The following is a 27756-nucleotide window of genomic DNA, read 5'->3' on the forward strand; positions in this document are numbered from 1 at the left end:
TAAATGAGATGCATTAACTTACAGCACTTTGTAGAAGACGCTTGATAAAGTTCACTCCATTGACTCGTATTGGTTTGCGGGACAGGGCGACGTTGACGTATTGCAACAACGAGCAATGAGGCGTCTATATACATGTCTATGGCCCGGCGTATCTGGTCCGCCTTCCGCCATTGTCAGTTTGTCAATATTCCACACGTGTTGGGCTGTGAGTGTGTCACGCACATATATACGTCATCAATGGGAATCGTTTTTATCGCGGGATGACATATTCTTACCATGGGGAATGTTTTTGACGATATATCGTAAATGATGAAATATCGCACATCCCTAATATACACATACATATTGATTTTTGGTAAACCTGAAACATTTGTGAGTGAAGTTGTGGGGCCGACAAGCAAGTTGGCAGTCATATGCATAATATTAACTATAATCGGTTGTTATTAAAATGGCTTGCTAAGTCATAATATTCTTGTAAATCTCTAGCCTGGGTGTTCCCATACTGCTTTGCACGCGATTTCATTCTCGCTGCAAAAGCAGTCTGGAAACCATCGCCCATATTTTCTCCTGAGATAGGGAACCAATCACAGAACGGGGGGGGGGGGGGCAGCAAGACGATGACGACGTCTATGCGCGACACCGAAGCTTGTAGTGTGTTAATCCAACATGGCAGCGGACCTAACGTTACCGTTCGATGCAGCCTTAGACAGTGTTTTAAGTAGCTTAGAACGCAAGTTTATTTTAAAAAAAAGAGCAACGTTTGGCGTTGAAAGACTTCATTGCCAAGAAGGATGTGTTTGCTCTGCTACCAACAGGCTTTGGCTATGAATCGCGCGCAAGGCAGCATGGGAATTACCAGGCGCATTTGATATACATTCGTAGCGCCCAATAAACGGCTCTAGGCATTTGTAAAACCACGCCTCAAATACGAGAAAATAAACACGTAGTTTCCAGACCAGCATCTCATTGAGATGTGCAGTCGCGTCAGCCAGGCTAGTAAATCTCTGTCAGGAGAGAGAAAAAAAAACATTTCTAAAGACACACCCCAGTATGATGGGATGCAGGGTTTTCAAGTTTTCTCCTCTTGGCAAAGGTGCATTGTTGTGCGTACAAGCTTGGTCTCGCTGGGGAATCTGTTCCAAGTATTATTGTTCTGTTTTAAATTAGTGTGCATCGCAAAAGTTAAACAAAGCATTGTGGGGCTGGAGTTTTGCAGCTTTTCCAAATAAAGTGATAAAGCTTTCTCCGGGACAAATTGGTTTTCTTTCAATAGGAGCACCCTATGTAGTTTGACACCGCTGTTTACGACACTCTTTTGCTTTCAGTTGCCTCTTGTCTGTTGGTTTGACCCTCCTCCTCCCTCTGCTCTCAGCAAAACTGTTGGTTGCTATTTTTCTTGAGGCATTCCTTAGAGGCCCAGTCATTTTGGCAGACTCTTTAGATGTTTTTAAGTGTGGGCTAAAAATGCAGGTTTACTTAAGGTGAAGCCTCAAAAATGGCACTGGTGAAAGATTAATTGCAGTTTCTGTGACTTTTGACCATATACTGTATAAATATGGACTGCGCGTCCCCACTTCCTTGCATTGGCCAAACTGACACTATTTTCCCAGCAATGCGGGCAGCGCCAACTTGGCGAGTTTGGAGCCAGAGTCTGCACAGTATGGTCCGAGAATGGAGCCATGGGGAGTCGCGTTATCAATGACCCGACCGCACCTCATCCAGACTCACTCATGTTTTCGTTTAATTAATACGCTCTGCTCTACTTCCACCAGTTACAAGGAAATGTTGGATTATACACTGTACTGTAAAAAACACTGTAGAAAAATGTATTTGACGTGTATTTAAGTGTTTTAGTTGGGTCCAAGTCCCATCCACAAACATGGAGGAGGTGGAGTTTATGACCTATACTGCAGCCAGTCACCAGGAGGAGCTCTACTTGCTTTGGCTTCACTTTTGAGGAGCTGTTCCTGCCTTCCATTTTTATACTGTCTATGCTTTTAATATGGTCTGTAATATTGTAGCAGTTGAATGTCTTGCATAGGTTGTGAAAAGATAGATTGTATGGCCCTAAGTATTTTTGCATAAACTTGCATCTGATTAAAGGCTTAACGAAAGTTCAGGTGCAAAGTGAGTATGAAGGTTCAGTTTGGTGGAAATCATGATTCATCCACCTCCAGCCGAGGTGCATTTGCTGTGAAATCCTGGTGAACTTTCGTTCAATCCTGACAGCAGTCTTTGAAGCAGCTCACCATAAATATGAATTAACACTCGGTTGACTTGAAGCCAAGTTGGAGTTTAGTAGTTATTTGGGTGGTTAGTCTTAGCGTAGCACTAAGCTAACTATTAGAGCCCGACCGATATATCGGCCGGCCGATATTATCGGCCGATATTAGGCATTTTCAAAACTATCGGTATCGGCATTTATAATGGCCGATAATGAATATTTCAAAAATAAAATAAAAACGAAACACCCTTCAACCATGTCATTAGTGTTGGCGTTGTATAGTTTAGTTTGTCCACCAGAGGGCACTCTACACCGTCCCTGTTGGCAACACTCGTGTATAACTCGTGCTGATCCAGCCAGAGTCGGGCAGAGAGAACCAGTTATCCGCGAGTAAGATCATCGGTGAAGTGTGTTCATGGTGAGTTGGTCACGAGACATACATTGCTTGAATAACAATTAAAAGAACATCCCCATCAGTTCTCTTAACTCAAATAAGCATGTCAAAATTCGTGACTATCATGTCCAGTTTTGCTGCTGTTAAATAAGCCGAGAGTGAAGCGGAATTAGCTAATTACGTTACGTTGTTACAGTGTAGTTGACTGACTGTCCTTTTAACTTTTGACAATGTGACTGAAGTATTTCTTTAATAGCGTGACAGTTATAGCAATGAGACGTATCATCTCTCCTTGGCCTGTTATATTGAAAATGTATGTTTTACAATTTGCAGTATGACGTTATCCATTGCTAAATTATGGCTCATCATAGACTAGCTAACCACAAAGCTAGCTAATGCCACTATCAGTGGAAGACCGCTAACGTTAACATTAATGAGCTTGGAAACCACAACGAACTTATTCTGCCTAAATAAAGTACTGTAATGATTACTGTATTTATAACTAGCATATCTCTAGTTACAGTCCCTGCATTGTAAAATGTAAGTTAGACTTGCGAGGAGTGAACATTTAGACATAGAGAAAAAGTATCAAACGTAGCTTGTGCATAAAAGTTAGCTTTTCTTTTACACGTGTGTGAAATCCAATGACGAGTGTGCGTTGCAGACTGTCGTTCAGCCGCAGCATTAACGAGTCACATAATGGATTTAGATCGCTAAATAGTAGGTTTTAGAAGGCAGGCAACAACTGATGATTGAAAATGGTTTGATGTAGCTTGATGGAAAGAATTTAAAAAGTGCAGGTAAAGGGTTGCATTATCATATTATTTTAGTTAAAACTCATAAATAACTACAAATAACTAATGTTGGGTAAATCAGTTAATGTTTTGTTGCGCGTTTCTGAAAAAAATAAATATCGGCCGATATATCGGTTTTTAAAACCAACAAATATTTGTATCGGTATCGGCCTTCAAAATCCTTTATCGGTCGGGCTCTACTAACTATGTTGTATTTGCCATAGTTGCTTTAAGGAAGAATATTTCTGAATATTTTGGAAAAAAACGGAAGCATATACAAATGTTGACATAACAGTGATAGAAGCTCAAGTTGAATTTTATAGTGACATGTTATTTTTCTCATCATTATCTGGCCTTAAATCTGAGGCAAATGTAAGTGTTTCTTTTAGTTTGTTTCCTCATTGTCGTTTTTCCTGTTCACCTTTTTCCTCAATCTTGAGAAGACTGTTAAAGCTTTTATTGCTCATTTATGGATGTTTATTTTGGTGCATGTTAGAAACACTTGTACAGTGGCCCTGAAGGTCAAAACACAATAACATTTCACAAAACACAACAACATTACAAAAAACACAACAGCATTTCAGAAAACAAAACACAACAGCATTTCAGAAAACACTCATGTGTTTTCTGAAATGTTGTTGTGTTTTGTTGCCTTTTGTGTGGATGTTATTTGTTAACTAGGAAATTTATTAGTGTTGACTCCAGCAAGAGTTTTTTCTCTTCTACCCTTTGCCAAGTCCCGACTTCCAGTGTTATGCACAATTTATAGTTCTGGGGCACGTTGACTTCAGTTGATTTTAGTGAAACTTTTATTTATTAACTTCAACTCCAGTATGAGCTGTGAAGTGCAGAGTGAAGCTCAATGCACCTCGCCAGTCACTGCCTAGTATTTCGGTGGTGTAATTACATAACAATACAGACACACCAGTGCACAGCAACCCCCTACACAGTAGACAGGCCATCAGCGTCCCACTGTACTGTAAATTAGGCTTTCCTGCTGCTGGATTAGACAAGCAGAAGTCATGCAAGGGTCTCTTCTATAGAAAAAAATGTAAACCCTGTAATAAGATAGCCTTCCTGCCTCCACATTATTTCTAGTCTAACGTTGGAAACTATGCTAACCTTGGCATGCGTTGGAATGACTAGTCTCTTCACCAGTTTTTAGTTTTTATGTATGGTTATTTCCTTCACTTTCCCCACATTTGTTGACTTTATAGTTTTCATGTTTCCAAAGAACTGCAATTACACGTGCTTATTTTACAGGTTGTCAACGTTTTTGGGAATGAGGCTTTGCTATTGTACACTGCCTGGACCAAAAAAAAAAGTCGCTACCAAAAAAGGTCACACACACTAATATTTGGTTGGACCACCTTTAGCTTTGATTACAGCACACATTTGCTGTGGCATTATTTCTATAAGCTTCTGCAATGTCACAAGATTTATTTCACCAAGATCTTGTATTAATGATGGGAGAGTGTGACCACTGCACAAAGCCTTCTCCAGCACATCCCAAAGATTCTCAATGGGGTTAAGGTCTGGACTCTGCGGTCGCCAATCCATATGTGAAAATGAAGTCTCATGCTCCCTGAACCACTCTTTCACAATTTGAGCCTTATGAATCCTGGCAATGTCATCTTGGAATATGCCAGTGCCATCAGGGAAGAATAACCTGGTCATTCAGTATATTCAGGTAGTCAGCTGACCTTATTCTTTGGACACATAATGTTGCTGAACCTAGACCTGATCAACTACAGCAACCCCAGATCATAGCACTGCCCCCACAGGCTTGTACAGTAGGCACTAGGCATGATGGGTGCATCACTTCATCTGCCTCTCTTCTTACCCTGATGCCCCCATCACTCTGGATCAGGGTAAATCTGGACTCATCAGACCATATGACCTTCTTCCATTGATCCAGAGTTCAATATTTATGCAAAGTGAAGCCTTTTTTTCTGATTTGCCTCACTGATCAGTGGTTTTCTTAAGGCTACACAGCTGTTAACTCAAAATCCCTTGAGTTCCCTTCACATTGTACATGTGGAAATGCTCTTACTTTCACTATTAAACATAGCCCTGAGTTCTACTGTTGCTTTTCTCCGATTTGATTTTACCAAACATTTATGTGATCGCTGATCACGATCAATCAAGATTGTTTTCTGACCACATTTCTTCCTCGAAGACGATGGTTCCCCATTATCCTTCCAGTTTTTAATAATGCGTTGGACACTTCTTAACCCAATTTTAGTAGTTTCTGCAGTCTCCTTAGATGTTTTCTCTGCTTGATGCATGTCAATGATTTGACCCTTCTCAAACAGACTAACATCTTTTCCACGACCACGGGATGTGTCTTTCGTCATGGTTGTTTAAGAAATGAGAAGCTACTCATTGCATCGGTAGGGGTTAAATAACTTGTTGCCAGCTAAAAGATAATCGCCCATGCAGTAATTATCCAATAGGAGGCTCGTACCACTTTGCTTAGTTAAATCCAGGCAGGCCAGGCAGTGTATCTCTAACCCATCAAAAGACAAATTATGTCTATTATTGATTATCTTGATGATAATCCAAAGCATGGTACACACTGTGGAGGTCTGGATGTATTAAAAATTTGATGCCATTGCATCTTATATAGTGGAGGTGCTGACAGAGTAAGAGGAACAGTAAAAAAAAAAACAATTTTCACTGTGTGGTTAGAACAAAATCATACTGGACTTTCTGGCATTGAGACATTGCCCATTTCACTGCCCACTGTGTTTCTTCATCGTCCCCTTCAAAGTTATCTCACACATTTCTGCCATTTTTTTTTTTGTTACTAAAAAGTGAGATATTCTGATACAAAATTAAGGAAGTGAAAAGGAGAGAAAAAAAAATCAGTCTATTCATGGATAGTTTTGTTTTGCAAGTGTGAGATGGTTTAATTTCTGGACAGCCACTGGGCAGAACTGGTCGGGACTTTCCCTTTCTTCTCATCTTTCTGATTTGTTGTAATAATAATGCTAGTGATGACCAATGATAAATCTAGGTCATGGATGAAAAAGATCTGTCAGAGCAAACAAAGGAGAAAAGGAAGAAGCAAGAATATACAAATTATTGAGAGGGTTAATGCAATGATTCAGCAGTCCTGGGATATTTTCATCTATAGCTGACCAGCTGTAAAAAATGTGTCAAGTCATTCAGAATTGAGAGGCAAAGTTTGAACAACAAGGTTTCAGTGCCTAAGGCTCCCTGGAGCCCAAGAAATCTGCATAATAGGTAATGAGGATGTGTGGAAAGCATTGCAAGCAGCTGCATTTGAGTCATTCATCCTCTCTCTGAGCTTTCCGCCTGCTTTTAGTTGGTTTTGTCGACTGATCTGGCTTGCTGGTGACCGTGTGGAACTCATTTGGTTGGGGCTGTTTTCACATAGAACATAGAAGATGTTATGATTCCTCAATTATAACTTGAGTTATTGGATTTATTTATGAATGATATGATTTTATGTACACATAGCTATAGCCTATATTCATATTCCAAGATCTGTTCTAAAGGCCACCTAAGGTCGAATCTGTTCTGTAGGATGCATCTTAAGTCAGCAAAGCGATTTTTATATCCTATCGTCAGCTGAGAAATGTGCAGGTTTTATAATAACATCAGTTTCCTCCAATGCTTTGATGTCCGCTTTCAAATGATGTCAAATGCTTCCTCTGTCGACTCCTTCCCCTTCTTTCTCTTGAATCAGGCTTGTTTTGAGTGTCTCCCTTCGTCAGCATTGAATCACATTCTGCCCTGCCCTCACCTCCTCCAAATTCTTACAATGACCAGGGTTTTGCAGAAACGGATATGAGTCATTGTGGCAGGGTAGACTGAACAGTTTGTTCACTCATTCAACAGTGGTGTTGAACTGTTGTTACCTTGACTTATCAGGTAATCTGGTAAGATCTGTAACAAGTGTTTAAACTTGTCTTTTTCAGTCAGTGTAACTATCCAAATGAAAAAAAAATTCTTAACACAGATTCCAACAAACAACTTAAATATATTTAGGCAAGTGTGTAACTTTATGAATTAGTAGTTTTTTCATAATGCTTTATTGAACTTCAAGCTGATGTGAATCCAATCTTCAAATCTATCTAATCTAGATAGATTTCAATCTATAAAAACTCAAGCTATGACTGTCACAAGCCTTTTCATCCTTTTTTAGACTTAGTCTGCCAACATTTAAGAAGAATTTAACCAGCATTACACAAGTTGACCTCCTGATCAGCACTTTGGTGAGGCGAGATGACTGTCTCATACTGAACTTTCACACCGTCCTGTGTCTGTACTTTTCATCTGAGCCAGCCTCTGTGTTTAACAAGTTAAAATATTTCACCCACATTATTACATACTCTAAGGCATGTAATAAAGTTCAGTGTTTCACAGTGTTTCTTTTCACTTTTCATCCAATTTACCAAAGATGTCAGGTGTTGCTAAGGTGTCCTCCATTGATAACTTATTTGGAGTTCATTAAAGATTAGAAAATAATATTAAATTTAGAAAACAATAACACAGCATGCAATACATTAAATGATAGCACACTGAGTGTCTTTCAGTGTTGGTCTTTTATTCCGGACAATGCTGGTTCATAGATTTGTAACAGGAAGTTTGGTAGTTTACACTTGTACATTATGTACTAGATTCAGATTGAGTGAAGTTTACCTCAGGGCACACAGTGTAACTGCCCACAAGACACACCCAGACTATGGTATGTAAAAGGAGTTGGTTGTCACAGGGATCTACTACTGCTTCATATGCACAGGGATATCATTGACTGTATGTAGTGAGTGCACAGGCAGCCCATTATCCAACAGCTGTGGAGACCTTGGATAAAAGACCTTAGAAAGTGTTGTATTGAACAGTTGCACTTGAAGTAAGGCTCCTTAGTGTGGGAGTGTTAGTTCTGTGGATATGCTCAAATATGCAGAAAGATATATCCCATTCTCATACTTACAATACTGCTGCTTAAAAAGCTAGAGAGAAGATGGCGTTAATTAGTTTGCCCCTGCTGTTTTACGCCACATGTTCTTTGTACATCTAGCCAGATATGTACTGCTCAGTGGCTTGGGCCTCCTTCTTAACCTCAGGACAAAGACACCAGAGAGTGACAGGTCAGTGTTGTTACAGTATAGCTGGCAAGTGAGACAAAAACAGACCTGAGAGCCAGTGTGGCAGAGTTCAGTGGCCCAGCGTCATGCTTCAGGAACCAATTCCACACTTTATTAAACCAGTGAAGTCAATGAACTTGAGCTCTCCAGACAGAGAACAGTAGTTGTAGCTCCAGGCTGATGCTATCAGTTGGCACCCAGCTGTATGAGCCAGATTGTGAATTATAATGACTCAACAACACTCATGGTAACAATTATTTGTAACTCAAGCAGAAAGTGACACCCACTGCTTACGAGAATGCACATGTCAGTGTGACATATCTTTGTGTATTTTTCACTGACTTTACATATACATTTACTGAAACACCTCAGCCTCACCTTGCTATGGTCTGAGCTGTGGTCTTATTTACTGAAGTTTTAAAGGTTGAGTCACAAATACCCCCCACAAACCATTTCTGTGGTCTGTACTCTCCCTTAGGAGAGTGGGCGGGGTTGTGTTGATAGTGGTGGTTAGCTGCACCGTGGGGACTTTGCCTGAGTCTGGTAATGCTGCAGGCTTTGCCCCAGGCAGAGGGTCACGTCCCTGTTTGTCAATGAGCCTTCTCCTCTCTTTCCCAAAGCTCCTAATCACTGCATTATGAGTACTCCTCCAATAGCTTGGTCACATCTGATCCCACCATCCAATTAATTCAGAACCCCCATTTACGTTAGGCCTCAGCAAAATGCTTTTATAACATGAACAAGGGGGTAATTTGTACCATGATGTATAGATAAAGATGAGTAGTCTCGTGTGGAAATCAACATCAAAGAGTCAGTACCAGGAAAATGCACAGAAAAAATACCTGCTGAAAACCAGTTGTTTGGTTGCTTATGTCTTTCTGCCTGACCTTAAAAATACATGACTCTTGGGACCTTTTGATTTTAAAATATTTTAAAGGAATAAGGCTTGCAGAATATCCTATATAACACGAGGCTTTGAATAGGACCATCATCAAACCTCCATGCTTATTTTATTTTTATTTTGTAGTGTATATAGCATGAGAAAACTGCTGTTATCAATCACAGTATGTCTTGTTCTGCACTGGTGAAGTGCAAGCCATTTTTTGTCATGTGATTCAGGGTTTGGCCACTAAAATAGCTTCTTTATTGATAGGAGCATTGACCGCTAAATCACCTGTCAAGCACACATCATGAGACAAAGGAACAGTATGTTTGATATGACAGTACGGTGTCTTTGATGTCAGTTTCGGTGTGTCATGACTAGGGATGGGACGATACACTTAAACTCACGATACGATGCACCTCGATATGTCAGAGTCACGAAACGATACGTCACGATACGATATCAAAAAAGAAAAAAATATTACTGTATAATAACAACCCTGTGCTGCCTCAACCATGACCCTGGCCTGCTCTGCTGCTGCCCCTGATGTTGAAGCACTGGCCCTAGTGGTTCTTTCATCAGTGTAACTGGTCTGAAGAAAAAAATAAATAAATAGAAAAACTAGCTCAAACATTTCTGTCTTTCAATCCTTCACTCCCTCTCTCTCACACAGACACACGCACAGAGACAGACTCTCTCTCCCTCTCTCCCTCTCTCCCTCTCTCTCTCTCTCTCTCCCCCTCTCCCTCTCTCCCTCTCTCACACAGTCACAGACACACGCACACAGAGACATTCTCTCTCGGATCGACTAATAAAAAACCAAAAAAAAAACCATGAGAAATAAGTTTTCAGGCTCTGGCCTACATATACATAGTTACACACGCGCAGGACACCTCAATTTTTTTTTCAATAAAAGTTAGCCTACCTGGTTGCGCTGTTCATGAAGTGCTGAAGCTTTTTCACGTATTCGGGCATAGATGGACTCGCGTTGTTCATCATTCAGATGGGACAGGCTTCGGAATCGTGGGTCAAGCGCTGTGCACTCCTGCAGCATGTCATTACAGTCCCCGGAGTACCGGTCCGAAATTTGTCGAGTAGGATAGCGCTTGCAACACGCGCTGTGACCTGTGACTTGACGTGACGACGCACTGCACCATTCCCCGGATATAATTTTTTTTTTTTTTCATTTAGTTTTACCCTGCTTGATCAGCAGATGGTTCTGCCAGCCTGCCACCATAGACTGTATGCCTGCCCCACATACATACACACACACACACATATAATACACTAAATTATTTATATACTACACAAATCATGCAGCAGTGCCATCTAGTCTTTATTTCGCGATCCATTTTTTTCGAACTCGATGCGTTTCGTCACGTTTTGTATCGCGATATTTCGCCAAACGATATTTCGTCCCATCCCTAGTCATGACCCTAAAGCCAAGAAGAAGCGACAATGCAGCTTCACTGTAGCTTTGGCTGAGCCAAAAACACTTGGACACGCTACAAAGACTACAACCGCCAACTAGCTCATGTAGGTATGGAACGTTCCATACCAACACATGCCAGCAGTCGGTCCTCATCATTTGAATGGGAAAGAGCTGGTTAGCTAGGAAGAGTTACAAACTGTTGTACAGGGTTGGTGTCTCCCGAATTCTGCTGTTCAGTTCAGTCTTCAGCTTTTACATTTGTAATGCCCATGTTGTTGAAAAAAAAATTGCGTATTTTAATGCTTAGATAAGACGAAGATGTAAAACAATGAAGAGCCTTCAGTGTCCTCTTCATTTTGTTTTTGCTTACTTTTAGCTCTCCTTTGTGTCTTCTCGTGAACGTGTTAGCTAAGCTGAACAGCCTGTCAGAATGATCTTAACGTCAGCCTCCACCACCAATTCAACATGCCCAGTAGACCCTTTTTCTTTTTGTACACATTCATGACGTAGAACATATGCATGCTCATTTTGGCAACGGACGTATGGCGGAGATAAACAGCTTGTCAAGCTATGCAAGAGGATTATCAACACAGGATCGTGAATGTTACCTTAAGTTGACTTTGACAAATGGTGTCCGACTTCCAGATCCGTGTTCTATTAATGAGTGGGTTAATGACGTTAGCAAGTGGCCGAATATACAGTGGCCAGATATATATACCTATTTAATTGAGAAACCAAGCGTGTACACCAACTCCTGTCGCAGTTTGACATAGTCCTCCTGAAGTTGACTGTATCTCAGGTTCAGATCATCGTACTTTCTCTTTGCAACTGGGATTACCTCTTCAGCTTTAATATAGAGAAGTGAAAAATTATCGTGTGCTGCAACCAATGCAAACAAGTCCACAATCCAGGGGTTCTCACACATTTTTACCAATGAATTTTCAAAACTTTTCCATGACAGAAGAGAAGATACATCATTGATCCCAGGAGGAGATTTTTCCTCTGCATTTGACCCAACCAGGGGCCAGTGTACACATCACACACAGACATACATAGCAATTGGAGCAGTGGGCCTTGCATTAACACACACACACTAGGAGCACACTGACTCTTTCGGTGAGGGTGGGAACCCAGACAATCAGTCAGTTAATTGTAAGATCATATATTCATATATTCATAAATATATTCATACCAGCACAATGATCCATGCTGCATTCTTGTTCTGGAGTTTCAGAAGGAACACGTTGATTTGCTGCAGTGTCATGTCTGTCATCTCTCCTCCTTTTCCTATGATGCAGAAATTTACAGTTAGACTAATCCATATCTCAAAACAGCAGCTGTAGGCACCAAAGCTTATTCAAGAGAGGAAAACAAACAAAACAAAAAACAACTGAGAGGAGGGCAACTCTAATCATAATGTCTATCTTTGCATCTGAGTTCTGGCTTTGTTTTGTGTACATAAACACTGATGGCACAAAATCAGGACTACGAGAGTCCAATGACGCCTCGCCTGCAAAAATAAAACACAAACATGTTTGTTTAGCCTAGCAAGCTACTAGGCAAATCTAATGGTGTGTTCTATTTGTCTTGTAAGCGCGACTTGCAACTCGGGAGTGACGTCACATCCGTGTCGGAAAACAAGTTACAGCGGGTTTTTGCGTTCTGTTTTGTACACAACATGACAGGTCGGAGAAAAAATGTTTATAGTGTTTATCTTGTTTACAGTGCAACCACGGCGGATTTCACATGTTCATTACATATTACACAAACATATTTCACAGTTTGATATCTGAATATTCCGTTTTGATTAACGTTAACGATAGGCAACTGCTCCGCTTTCTGCTCAAGACTCGGCATTGTTGTCATAGCAACATGGAGCGTCTCTAGCCAATTTAAACTGCACAAGCTACAAAATAACTTTTATTAAGCGGTATTTAGCTGTAGCGACATGCCTATTAGGTAACCGTATACACTGCTATGTGTACGACTTCTACATTTGGTTACAACAAAGACAAAAGTGCTTAAAATAGTAGAAAACCACAATGTTTACTACGTGTGACGCTCGTGGTAGCCATCTTGGAAACTGAACTCGGGGTCCTCTGAGCTTCGACGAGTTGACGACTTGTATATACGACCTCGGGGGCGTTCTATTTGCAACTTCCGGTTCGTAACTCGGGAAAACGACTCGGAAAACGAGTTCGGTGGACAAATAGAACGCCCCATAACGCCAGCTTATCAAACTTTAGCTGCATTTGATTATTATTCTATATCATACAGACAATCACTAATGTAAACAAGGCTTTCCTGTAAAATCAAAGAGTAGGCTAGATAGATAACCTTACCTGATATAAAGTGGGCGCTGCAGACGCAAGCAGTTTTGATTATGTCCTCATTCCAGTCCTCATGTTTAATCGCCTGCAGCCACAGACGCTGCCAGTTGCTTTGAAATGGTCGTGATCCTGTCGGAATCCTATAAAACTTTAGTCTGCCAGTGGTGATTCAATAGCTATTCATACAACCGTGTACGCAACAGCCAGACATGTTGATGCTAGGAACAGTTTGTAAATGCTTGCTAACCAGTTGCTACCTCGTCTTTGTCAGTCAGAGCTGCCGGAAAACAACACCACTTCCGTTGCCGAAATGTGTGCACATAGTCATGGACGAAAGTATTGGCACCCCTGGAACTTTTCCAGAAAATGCACCATTTCTCCCAGAAAAAGTGTTGAAATTACAAATGTTTTGGTATACACGTTTATTTCCTTTACGTGCATTGGGACAACACAAAAAAGCAGAAGAAAAAAGCCAAATTTGACATAATTTTACACAAAACTCAAAAATTGACTGGACAAAATCATTGGCACCCTATTAAAACTGGGTAAATAATTTCATTTCAAGCATGTGATCCTCATTTAAACTCACCTGTGGCAAGTAACAGGTGCTGGCAATATAGAAATCAAAACTGAAGCCAGTTGGAATGTATAAAAGTTGACTCAACCTTTGTGTTGTTTGCCTGTGTATGCCACACCAAGCATGGAGAAGAGAAAGAAGAGGCGAAAATTGTCTGAGGACTTAAGAAGCAAAATTGTGGAAAAATATCAACAATCTCAAGGTTACAAGTCAATCTCCAGAGATCTTAAAGTTCCTTTGTCAACTGTGCGCAATATAATCAAGAAGTTTTTAACCCATGGAACTGTGGCAAATCTCCCTGGACGTGGACGAAAGAGAAAAATTGATGCAAGAATGCAACGCAGGATTGTTCGAATGGTGGATAAACAACCTCAGTCAACTTCCACACAAATTCAGGCTGTCTTGCAGACTCAGGGTGCAACGGTGTCAGCTCGAACAATACGTCGTCGTCTGAATGAGATGAAGCGCTATGGCAGGAGACCGAGGAGAACCCCACTTCTGACACAGAGGCATAAAAAAGCAAGACTGCAGTTTGCAAGAACATACCTGAGTAAGCCTCAATCCTTCTGGGACAATGTTTTGTGGACAGATGAGACTAAGGTAGAGCTTTTTAGCAAAGCACGTCATTCTACTGTTTACAGAAAACCGAATGAGGCCTACAAAGAAAAGAACACGGTACCTACAGTCAAATACGGTGGGGGTTCAAAGATGTTTTGGGGTTGTTTTGCTGCCTCTGGGACTGGGTGCATTGATTGTGTGCAAGGAATCATGAAATCTGGAGACTATCAAAACATTCTGGCCCCTAATGTAGGGCCTAGTGTCAGAAAGCTGGGTCTGCATCAGAGGTCATGGGTGTTCCAGCAGGACAATGATCCAAAACACATCTCACAAAGCACCCAGAAATGGTTGGAGACAAAGCGCTGGAGAATTCTGAAGTGGCCAGCAATGAGTCCGGATCTAAATCCCATAGAACACCTATGGAAAGATCTAAAAATTGCTGTTGCGAGAAGGCACCCTTCAAATCTGAGAGACCTGGAACAGTTTGCAAAAGAAGAGTGGTCCAAAATTCCAGTTGAGAGGTCCAAAGGGTGTGCAACCAAATATTAAGTTGAGGGTGCCAATGATTTTGTCCAGTCAATTTTTGAGTTTTGTGTAAAATTATGTCAAATTTGGCTTTTTTCTTCTGCTTTTTTGTGTTGTCCCAATGCAGGAAATAAACGTGTATACCAAAACATTTGTAATTTCAACACTTTTTCTGGGAGAAATGGTGCATTTTCTGGAAAAGTTCCAGGGGTGCCAATACTTTCGTCCATGACTGTATACTATATGACGTTGGCTGAAAAAGGGTCTATGGGCCTAAAAGCCGCTTACTTGCACTTACATGAAAATTTACCTAATTAACTGGCAAGTGAAAATAACTTGCCCTATATCTACAAAACTACGGTGGCGACATGCTTCTCCATGATGTTATAGTCAAGCTGCTGCAGCAGCGACGTGCCTCTCCTTGACGTGCTTCTCTGCAACGTTGTAGTTGAGCTTCTGCGGTAATGGCAGTGTAGTCAAGCCACACTTTCAGCACATACATTTCAAATAGGCCTGCCACGATTAGTCGACTAGTCACGATTATGTCGACTATTAAAATCGTCGACAACTAATTTAATAGTCGACGCGCCGTTTTTTTTTTTTTTTAATCTTTGTTTTTCTCTCAAAACTGCTGTGGCACCTTCCACTGCCGCGTCTGCCTTTCTGTCCTTGACACACATGCGCAGTAGTGGTAATCGGGGTCAGTTGTGATGTCACCGGAATTTATACCAGACGGGCTCTGGTATCATGGCTACCCGGCGGCAACGGAGCTCAAAAGTGTGGGAGCATATTCAATGCAATACAGAACTTGCCTTTCATGGCAACACAACTGCGATGCACGAGCACCTGAAAAGGAAGCACGTTGTGGCTACCTGTTGTGACTAGAGTTGCACGATACCCACGGTACCCACGGTACCCCGCAGTGCCAAATCGTGAAGGTTCCTACTATACTAGAAATTCTACATGACAGTACTGCCGTGGATTACTATATACCGGTGCCAGTTTCCGCTACATAGCGGCCGGCTCTACTCTCCTCCCGGCTTCTCAATGCATGCTACTCCCTTGTAAACAAACCCACATGGCGACTACTGCAACTGAACTACACAGCTGCTGAATGATTGGCTGTTTGCCTGTTACCGGTGACGTCCGGGGATATGATAGGCTGTTTCTGCACGCTGGGTCCGCCCGTCTGTTAGCTGATTGGCTGTTCGTGTGTTTCTGCCAGCAAGAACGAACTCCATGAAGACAGCTCCGCTTCGATAGAAATTCGCTTCAAAACTAACAACAAGCTAAAATTCTGTCTTGCCCAGACGCGCGCACGGCTTACAGTCAAACATGAGACAACACACTCACCATGGCAGAAGCACCGGGCCCGAGCAGCGAGTCTGCCGTAATAGTCTGCAGTAATTACTAAGTATTTATAACTTGTACAAATACATTGCAGTTCATAAAAATAATAATAATAAAAAAGGCTGCAGTATCGCGATAATACCCGGAACCGTGATACTTTGTCTGGTATAGTATCTTGGTTACTCATTTTGGTATCGTGACAACTCTACTCCCCAGTAGTAGTGTTTACAAAGTGCCTCAGTTTAAGTTTCAATAGTAAGTTGCCTATTCGGTCTCCTACAATGGTATTATACTCGTACTTTAAGAATTGTGCTGTAATGATTGGAGTAGTGAATTTCAGTAGAACTGTTCAGCAGTTTGTAGCTCTATTTCAATCTCGTCCAGTCTGCCTCGCTTAGTCCTTTTCAGTGTTGCTTCATAAGAAATAATTTGTCCTCTAATATACACTTTGAGAGTTTCCCTCAGTATTGTCGTTCACCTCCCCATTGTCATTGGTCTCAAGGAACTGTGATATGTGCGTAGTGATGTGTGTTTTAAAAGCCTGATCCTCAAGGAGATAGGGATTGAAATGCCAACTATAGACTTGTCTAGAGGAGCACAATTTAAGATTAAGATTAACAGGACTGTGATCAGATGTTATTATGTTGTTATATTTAGTGTGGTTAATGTAAGAAATTCATCTGGAATTGACTTCAAAATAATCGATCCGTGTGTATAATCTCTGTATGTGTGAGTAGAAAGAGTACCGTATTTTCTGGACTATAAGTCGCTCCGGAGTATAAGTCGCACCAGCTAAAAAATGCATAATGAAGAAGAAAAAAACATATATAAGTCGCATTGGACTATAAGTCGCATTTTTGGGGGAAATTTATTTGATAAAATCGGAGACCAAGAACACATTTCATCTTGAAAGGCAAGTTATAGTACTAACAATAGAATAATGGGCTGAATAGGTGTCTGGTATGTTAACAGCTATTCAGATAACTATAGCATAAACAACATAACATAACAAGTTTACCAAACTCTCGATCTCACTCCAAATCACTAAATCAGCCTTTCTCAAACTGTGGTACGCGTACCACTAGTGGTACGCGGGCTCCCTCTAGTGGTACGCAAAATAATACTTATACTAAAATAAAATAAAATACATTTAAAAGGTGAAACACGATTTAATATATGAGAATGTATGAAAAAAAAAACTATCAACCGATGACAAAAAATGGAAGGAAATTAAGACAATAAATAAGTTAATAATTTTAAAAATCCGCAAGTGTTTCTGGGTAACGTTAGCCGATATATGTAATATTCCCGCCGTTACAGGCGCCGTTTGTAGCTGGGCTGTGATGGGAAGATGGTTTAGTTACCGTAATAACAAGGACTTTAAAAATGAAGCGTACGACAAAACTATTGTCGTGGCTTAAATCAAAGACAGACGTGCAACAGGAGATAACAACAACCGAAGAGGAGGACGTGTGTGAGCCGAGCACAAGCGCGAACAGTGATGCCAGTACCAGCACCACAACATCTGCTACTGTTAGCAAAAAACGCAGTGCATTTTAATTGATTTTTTTATTTAAGTAAAGTTTATGATTTTCCAATTTTAAACACAGTGTTCCATCTGTGTATGATTGTTACCGTGGCCAACAATATTAAATAAACTTGTTAAATAAAACTTTTAAAATGTTTTTCATGAAAACTTTGGCCTACTCCGCTACTGTACTTTAATGTTGGTCATTAGGTGGTACTTGGAGAGCCAAGTATTTTCTCAGGTGGTACCAAGTGTAAAAAGTTTGAGAACCACTGCACTAAATCCATTGAATTCTTCATCCTCTGTGTCACTTCTAAGCAGCTCCGCGAACTTCGGAGGTAGACGGCGCACCGCCGCTATTACGCAGGAGTAAAAGAAGTAGCAGATACTGGCACACAAGCCTAGAGTGCCCTCTCGCGGCTGTCAGTGTGAAAATAACGAACACGTGAAATTATATATTTTAATATATAAGTCGCACCTAGGTATAAGTAGCAGGGCCAGCCAAACCATGAAAAAAAGTGCGACTTATAGTCCGAAAAATACGGTAATCCTGATCAGATGGGTGCTGCAGTCTCCAAAGATCCACCATCTTCTTTGTTTTCATCAAACTGTTAATGGTTTGTACAGCAAGAATATTAGGTGAGGGGGCAAAAGACAAATATGGGTCTAGGTAGCAATTAAACGCCCCCTATCACTATGTGACTTGAATCATCGTCTGGGATAAGATCAAACACCTTTCGAAAAAAAGCCAGGTCATCCGTGTTTGGCCCATATATATTCACTACCGTAACAGGAAATGAATTGATATGGCCAGTTACAATTAAGAATCTGGGTCAATTGTAGATGATTGAAATCGAAAAGGCACAGTCTTCCGGAAGAGAATAGGAACGCCTCGGGCCATTGATCATTGATGTGAATGGTGACTGATAGACCTGTGAGATCCAATTAGCCCTGAGTTTCCTGTGTTGAGTGGCTTTAACATGAGTTTCGTTTCTCTGTGTATTGTGCGTAAGTGAATGAGTGCCTTAGTTTGCGCTGCTTGGTGAAGTACGTTATGTTTCTCTGCCAAGTGAGATGTAAGATGTTTGAATGGTGCCGTTTATTGATTATATATCAGTCAAATGTGGTAGGACTCAACTGCACCGGTTAAATAGACGTCTAGATCCATGATTCTTGAGTCGTCTTTGTTGGCCGGTTATATAAGGCAGATCCAAATCTTTTTTCCACCGCTAATAATAACTAAATGACAGGAACAACACAAGTCGCGCATGGAACGGAATAAGCTAATTGGGGTTTTCTGTAAAAGACCTGCAAGTACAAAAATCTGTGAAAACCTCCAAGGATTTTGGTTAAAAGAGGCCTTATTTATTTCTAAAGGCACTTCGTTATTTGTTTTCCTGAAAATGTGGATTCAAATGGAATTCATTCCACCGAAATACATTTTTTGTACTATTAATAGAGAATTCTATATTTTAAAAGTATTGCTTTCAATACAGCAACTGTTTTGGACTTAAGGAAGGTGACTGACAATGTTTATTTATTGTGAATTGTTGTATATGCCACTGCTAAAGCACACTATTTTCCTGTTGGTTCCAAGGTGGAAAATATGTTGGATCATTTGGTGGTTTTACCTAAATAAAAGATAATGGAGATAAATCTGTAATCATGATAATCGTTGAATAATCGAATCGTAGCACCCCGAATCGTAATCGAATCATGAGGTGCCTTAGATGGCACACCCCTAAAAAGTATATTTGACAATTTATGCCAAGCGAGTGAAAGCTCATCTTCGTCTTCAACTGGTGACCTGTCTGGTGATTTCTTGCTAGTTTGATCACGGCTAGCATTAGCTGCGGTGTCGGCTAGCAGGCGGCCAGCTTCCATTCCACCTCGTTCAGTTTTATAAGACATTTTTATGTTCCAATTAATGGTGGTGTAAAAAAGAAATGCAGGACGGCAGAAAAGCGACTCAGGTGTTCAAAAAAGTGGTTTTGAATGGTAAGATTTGGCGTGCTGTGAGGAGCTCTAAAAAACACGTCTACACTGCTCTCATCTTGCTAGCGCCCCCCACACTGCATTTCTGAGTGACATAAACTCATAAACTCAACTCTGAGGTCAAGTCTCGTCATGTGCACATCAGTCAGATCAGGATGAGTGCTTTCTAAATGAAGGCCAGAAGGATGCACAAGAGTTCCCATCACGTATTCTTGCTGGGGGCTGTAGGTCAGCCAGGCCGGAATAAAAAACTTGTTTGCATGCTCTCTACGTTTTGACACGTTAAGGATTTAATTTGACTATAGCCTTTTAAATATTTGCCTCCAGCAGGTACAGAAGTGCTAGCTGTTGAGCAAGCACAAATTTGTTACGGCTGCAACATGACTGAAGTTACAAGATTTATGTTATGTTACCGACGATTATTTTAATTTGCGATTAATATAGAATTTATTTTCATGATGCTGTCTTTAAGGAATGTCAGAAAATGAAGATACATCTTTATCCTGTTGCAAGAGCCCAAGATGACAGGTGTCGCATTCAGATATCTTATTTTTGTCCCAACAGCAGTCTAAACCTTTAGGACCATGACACATCAAGACGGTGGTTAGCTCTTTGGTGGAGTTGAGCCAGTGTATGTCCTGCATCGTTGCCACAAGTTGGACCCCTGTTGGTGGGTTTTTGGTCGATTAATTTCTTTATGTAATCTGAAGATTCAAATACATAAATATTTAATTTCATGCAGAACGTATTGCTGACTGTTGACTGTAGCGTGTGTACATGCAAATTTTCTGCCCAGAGATAGACGGTACATGGGAATGTCACAGTCCTTAGTTGCCGATAGTTTGGTCACTTGGTCACAGAAAAGCATCAGTTCCTCACATGTGAAAAGTGACAACCATTTGATGTTTCATATACTTGAAAAAAACAAAACAAAAAAAAACATTTTAGCGGTTCATTTTAATTAGGTTATTGCTTCACACAATGTTTGTCTTAGTGACTTAAGTACATGACTGTCCATTAATGTTTCTTTGTGTACTGTGACTGAAGAGAAGCCCAGATAGACTGTTGCTCCATATGAAGAGAAAGTGACCACAAACCAACTTTCTATTTACAGAATATATTACAAAATTAACTTCATTGATTGATAACTTAATTTATGTCTGAATCAGTACAGCAAAGTTGCAACAAAAGAAAGTTCATGATAGATTTGTCGCCCTTTTGTCTGTTTTAAAATCTTCTTGATGTTCTTAAAAAATGTTGCTAGTTTTCTATCCTTTATTCAACACAAACACTTCAAGTCCATGTGTTGGGTCTTTAAAGAGACGATAGACAGCAACTCCCATACTCTGCAAAGTAAAATATTGTCAACAGAGTCTGGTAGCTTTGAAGAGGTACATATCACGCCTTTGGTTCCTTATCAGAAAAAGCTGCTTGTTGATTCTTAAGGCTCTTTTAGAGGACTGCAGAACATAGACGTCATAACTTCCGCATGTACCCTGCGCCGGTGCGAGCCATATATACTTGTGTGTTCTTCAGTCTGGCTCACCCTGCAAAAATGCCACCCAAATGCTAGTTGGTGCTGTGCCTTTTTTAATGTTGGGTTAATTTTTGAAAAACTGACTTGGCTACTTCTTGCAGTAGGCATGATTGCTGAAAAGTGCTATGTCATGATTCCCAAATTTCCGTCACTCTTCCCTTATTCAACATCCTTAATTTTTAATCTTGACAGAAATTATACCTTTTCACTCAACATCACTTCAGATGTCTGTACTTCCTGACGTATGAACTCCTCTTGTGTACATATTCTCCCCTTTCCAATAAAACCAGGTATGTCACAGTCTCAGCTACTCCCTTGAAGAATGTTGTGAGCTCTTTAAACTTAGTGTCTAAATACCTCACAATTGCTTCAGGAAAGTCAGAGGTCCAGAGCTGCTGTCCGTGGGGTGTGGCAGAGATAAATATGTCATGGGCTCAGATAGGGAAACTTGGCAGTAAATCATGCTTGAAAGTCGCCACCATTTGTAAAGTGCCATTTGTAAAGGTACCTCTGTTTGGCTGTTGTTTTGTGTCACTGAAGTTTGTTTTTAAGTTGAATTAATATCTGTTATATCTTAGAGAGGAACTGTCAAAGGTTTAAGCAGTTTGGTAATATAAATGCCATGCTGCTTGCTTTCACCTTCATTACCCTAGAATACAAAATTATTTATTTTTAATTCATACTTTATAATGAGTAATAAAATGCTTCAAATTAGCTGAACACTTAAAGACACTTAAACACTGTAAAAGACAAAAGCAAGACATAAAATACAGACACACTAAAAACTGAATTAAAAAAATGGAGATTGAATTGTGAGGATTGTAGTGACATACTGCTAAAAACCAAAGAAGATACAAAAATTCACCTATAAATTAATCCTACTTTAATATCCTATTAAGATCATTAGAATAATTTTAAATTACGCAATCTACAGCTGAGATTTGCAGTCTATCTGTGTTATGAACTTGGTTTATTATTAACACCATGTGCCAACAAATGCTGATAAATATTTTATGTGGCTTGTAATATTATCTCCCCTCAGCCACTGTGTCATGAAAACCACTACTGTTTGACGTTCACTCCCTATTCTACAAATCCTTTCTGCCAAGTATTTACAGTAGTAGTAAATTCATGCATTCACACATGGATTGGCCACCACAGAGTCCAGACCTTAACCCCATTGAGAATCTTTGGGATGTGCTGGAGAAGGCTTTGGGCAGTGGTCATCATCAATTCAAGATCTTGGTGAAAAATGAATGCAACACTGGATGGAAATATATCTTGTGACAATGCCACAGCGAATGTGTGCTGTTATCAATGCTAAAGGCAGTCCAACGAAATATAAAAAATATTTTTTTGGTCGTGACTTTTTTTTTTTTTTGCAAGCATGACATTGTGGGGAGAAAAGCAGAGCGGGGAGAATAATCATTAACGCTCACTCCCAGGATTGTCCAGCTCCTCAGGCATTATACCCAAAGAGCTGATGTAGTGGTCCACGGTGGTCGATTCCTGGAACATCTGTGTTTTTCTGCGGAAGGTGACTTGGGACTAGGTTGCTCTGATGGCCTTCAAGCGTTTCTTCACTTCATTGAATCGTTTGCAAAAAATCTTGGAAAATCATCACTGTTGAATTGCTGTGTTTCAGTGGCTCATTCTTCTTCGTCATGTCCCATGAAGCACTCATCACACGCTGTTTGTCTTTGTAGTTATGGAATCTTACCAGTACAGTTCTCGGTTTCTGGGAAGCAACTGGCACAGGGGCTAGAGAGCAGTGGGCTCTTTCGAGTTTGATCCGTTTAAGTTTCAATGTTCAGTACAGTGGGAAGGCAGGACTCGAAAAAACGTGTTGGTTGATCACCTTCGATCCATGTGGAATGTGCCACATGTCAAAGTGTCCTTGAGCAAGACACTGAACCCCCAGTTGCTCCTAGTGCGTGGCACTGGTGTGTGAATGTGTGTGTGCTTACTTGTGTAAGCGAATAGTAAGATGCATCTGTGACTGCAAAGCACTTTGAGTACCAATAGGTAGAAAAGCGCTATATATTTCTCCTGCCCCTGTTTTCCAGGTCATCAGTATGGTCAGATAACTCTAGCACTTGTTGCTCAAGCACCTTCATCCTATCGTCAGCCCGAACCACACTGAAGTTAGCGCTCTAGCGCAGATATTCTCCCCTTCGTGCTTGTCATGAGTATGCAGCTCCCCACAGTGACTCTGCAATATCTGTGACAATGCACTCAGCTTGTCATTGATGACTTTCAAGATATTGGCTGTGATCTTCGTTACAATTTCACAGCGCAGGTGCTAGCGAGCCAGTGCTATTAGCTTTGTTAGCTTGCTGGCTAGATTCCTCTGAGCTTTACATGGTGTTCTTGTTTCTGGATGCCATGTTGTCACCTTGCCTCGGAAAATAGGCACTAATGCTCATTAAAAGTTATAGAGTTGTAAGAACTTAGACTGATCTGCAAACTAGGTCAGATAATGTAGTAATAAACGAAATAGTAAACCAGCACCAGCTATACGCTGTCTTCCTCCAAGCCGCCATCTTGAAAAACCCCTATGCAGATATATTTAAATGCACCATAATATTGAAATCGCAAACACATTTAGAGCAAAGAATAAGTGTCTTGTTATATTTCAGATGTTGTGTCATACATATTTTGAGTGCAAGGACGAGGTGTACTATCACAAACTTGTAACATAAACATGTTTACAACATTACAGTCACGGTCATATACTTAAATGAATGAATCTTTAATTCACTGGCACACCTCTCTTTAAAAAGAAAAACGTAATTTTCTGGCTACTGAATCAAAAGTCTTGTGAAGTTGGACGTTTCAGCAGTTACAAGTGTGTAAAGAATGCACAAAGCATGGCACTGGAAGAAGCATCAGGGTGCATTATGTTTCTTTCTAGTTCTTGAAGCATTTCCCGGCTCTGTTACAATTTTTGTTCTGCTAATCACGAAGATCTGGGCCCGTATTCCTAAAGATTCTGAGAATCCTCTCAGAGAGCTCCTAACTTTGCCTAAAAATTCCTAGCTAGGAGTTTTAGCTTAGGGGTGATTCCAGAAAATTCCCAGAGAACTCAGAGCAAGGAATGGACAGAAACTCTTATCTTAGTGAGGAGGTGCGGTTGACCCCGTTGCTAGGTATGAGTCATTATTTCAAGAGGTGTGATTGGTTGATCCTAAAAGCTAGATAAAAATACACTTTTGGTGATAAGTGGCCTAGAATGGACCGTCAAATCAATAGACTTAATCATAGAATCTAATCTCTATGAAGTAATTATAAATAATATTTTACATAATAATAAATAAACAGTAAGCTATACAATATAAAATGATCCTACAAAATATGTGAAAACTTGCACAGTATTCACATGCTGATAGTTCTATTTATTTGCTTACATTCATTTACCATGCTGGTCATTTTTGCCCTTCATCCATTTGGTATTAACGAGGGTAAAATGGCTCAGCTTTCATCAATTTCTGTGATTGCTAACCGACCTGGAAGAAGCAGTACTGGTTGGCGTTCAAATCTTCCACAAACGGAACAGCAATGGAGAAGAAATGAAGTAGGAAACCCAACTGGACAGAGGAACAGTGTTTGCTTCTGGCTCAACTGGTCAATGAGAATAAAAGTGTTTTGAGACGTAGATTTGGCCCCAAGTCATCACTGCTGCATTGTTGCATTTTTGCGTTTTTCCTGTTGCTAAATACCTCATTATTGTGATGACTTTCATTTCCGGTGATATTGCGATTGCAACAAGCTTGATTGTCATTCAGTGTTTGGAGAATATCTCTCCTGCCTCTTCTTTCAGCCATTTTCTCCTCTGCTTAAGAAACTCCTAAGCTTCCTAAAAGTCCTCCTCCCTGCTCTTAACAGATCTCACCTTAGGAGCTCTCTTAAGAGCTAAGATTCTTTAGGAATACCTTTTAGGATCTACTCTTTGAGGGGAAATTCTTAGAAAATATCATGATTCTAAGAATTCTCTTAGAATTTGGCCACTAGGAGCAACTCTTTGCGCTAAGAATCTTTAGGAATACTGCCCCTGGTGTTCAGGTATATCTCATCCCTACTACATGTGCTGGGTTTTTACCACGGCAAATAGCAAATCACACTAAGGTAGCATGAAAGAGGTTGTGTAATTTAAACTCATATATTAAGCCTGTCACGTAGGTTCAGATGAGAAACTGGTATTTATCTACATGGATTTACTGATTGTTGGTAGAGTTTTATTAAATCTCATTCTCAGCTTTGAAGACCTCATCCTAAAACCAAAAAAATTAATGTTATACACTACCGGTCAAAAATTTTAGAACACCACACTTTTTCCAGTTTTTTTACTGGAAAATTATTCAGTTTAGCGTCTCATTGCACTCTGAAATGAAAGCATAGAATAAATAAGCAATTTGAGTTGAAAAAGAAATCATGGAATCAATTTATAGACCAAAATGTATTCTAAACTTTTCACTCATCAAAGTAGCCACCTTTGGCTGATATAACAGCTGAACACACTCGTGGCATTCTTTCTAAAATAGAAAGTTCTTCCCAAGTCTGTTGCAGAAGTTCCTATAAATGTGTGGCACTTGTAGGTTGCTTGGCTTTTTAACTCTTCTGTCCAGTTCATCCCAAACCAGCTCGATGGGGTTTAAGTCTGGAGACTGTGCTGGCCACTCCATGTTTTCAAGCTTACCATCTTGTTCTTTTTTCCTGAGGTAGTTCTGGCATAGCTTGGACTTGTGTTTTGGGTCATTATCTTGCTGTAGGATGAACCTCTGACCAACTAGGCGCATACCAGAGGGTATTGCATGGCGCTGCAGAATGCTGTGGTAGCCATTTTGGTTCAGGATGCCTCTCACTCTGTACAAGTCACCGACCCTGGATCCAGCAAAACAGCCCCAGACCATCACACTTCCTCCTCCACGTTTGACAGTTGATGTCACACACTGTGGAACCATCCTCTCGCCTACTCAGCGGCGTACAAAGATCCTGCGTGATGAACGGAAGATTTGAAATTTTGATTCATCAGTCCATAATACCTTCTTCCAGTCTTCAGTAGTCCAATGGCGGTGTGTCATGGCCCAGGCGAGCCTCTTTGTCTTATTCTGACATCTTAGCAATGGCTTTCTTGCTGCAACTCATCCTGTCAGACCTGCAGCTCGAAGTCTTCACAGTTGAAACTGAGACTTGCTTACTACGACCACTATTAACAGGGTTTCTGTTAATAGTGTCTTAAGTCTTAAAAAGTCTTATATTTGATAATGCCAATTTAAGGCCTTAAAAAGTCTTAAATATGAGCATATTATGCATTGTAGGTCTTAAATTACATTTCGTCAAGTCTTAAATCCTTACGTCCATTTACCGCTTCACTCGCATTTCGTTCAATGTGTCGGTGGCATTCACAGTTAGTTCCGTGTGTTCTGTGTAGTTCTTTTTTAAATCTAACTATTAGCAGTACGTCGAAATTAAACTACAAATGAGACCTGGAAGTGGAATCCGGTGTTCAGCCTGGTTTGTAATGTGTTGCTGCACCGGGTATAGTACGACCATACAGCACAGGCGAAGCGGGGAGATTTTTTTCGTCACGTAACGTTTGTTGGCGTTATGGATTTTGACCTCCTTTTGGTTTCGAGACTTCTTCTGTCACATGAACCTCGTTGTCAACTTGGGAGAATGTAAGTTTAATGATTGCTGGCTTTGTAATGTGAAGTTGGCATTGAAGGGATTTCTGCACAATACATTTATTAAACAGAACCATATAAAGCCAGGTCTCACGGCATATTACAAAATATAATAACAGATAATAAAACGTTTGTGGCTTGTAGCCTTCACCAGCGTCCACATTACGGAGATGGAGGACGTAAAAAAAAAAAAGAGACAGATGCAACAAGAGTGACACCTGCTGAACTTAGTGATGAAAACAAAGGAGGTGCCGCCGTGTGGCGTAAACTGGTAATGCTCCATGTAATACTCTGGCTGTTAACAACTAGAACGAAATGATTTCATTGATTAGCTGAAACGTGTGCCGAACAATCCTTATGAGGCGAACTGCAGACTCTACCGATTCTGCTGCCTCATCATCATAAAGTGACGTGTGGGAAGCCCCCCCCCCGGCTGTTTCAGTGCTCGAAAATAGCACACCTGGGGCATGATAAGGATCCGTGATATATAATCTGTTTAAAGTGTGCAGTAAATTCTGACGGCCTGAAATCACCACTGGCTCTATAAATTTTTCCTCAGTTTTCCTGCCAATATGCCGGTGTCAACAAAAAAAGTCATGTGACGGTCTACAGCGATGTGTTTCAATGCCATTTCTTGTGAGTATCTCTGGCCTGGAGTTGTGCGTTTCCTGTGGAGCTCTATACTACATCTGTTGTCGTGGTCTCATCAGCCTGCCCAGTCTTCATGGAATCCTGCAGTTATCCACTCCTACCTGAATGAACAATTCTCCAACCTGCCTATGATTCCTCTTACATTTTCAAACTGTCATGTAACATCATCAGTTTGTA

General features: G+C 40.5%; 1 protein-coding gene across 3 annotated transcripts in view; it reads left to right on the forward strand.

Moving 5' to 3' along the window:
- Positions 1-27756, forward strand: part of tsc22d2 (TSC22 domain family 2) — a 56409-nt gene that overhangs the window by 9105 nt on the left and 19548 nt on the right. The window contains exon 2 of one of the 3 annotated variants that reach the window (XR_014699162.1): positions 27488-27564. The exons of 1 other annotated variant lie outside the window; for it this stretch is intronic. Coding sequence is in view for 1 of the 2 variants with exons in the window: in XM_084548316.1 (XP_084404442.1) it covers positions 1611-1845 (235 nt within the window). In the remaining variant the exon portion in view is untranslated. Of the gene's footprint in view, positions 1-1610; positions 3936-27487; positions 27565-27756 lie in introns of those variants that run through there. One more of the 3 variants, XM_084548316.1, reaches the window with a different exon arrangement.

Source organism: Chelon labrosus (assembly GCF_963514085.1).
Source record: "Chelon labrosus genome assembly, chromosome: 7".
NCBI lineage: Eukaryota > Metazoa > Chordata > Actinopteri > Mugiliformes > Mugilidae > Chelon > Chelon labrosus.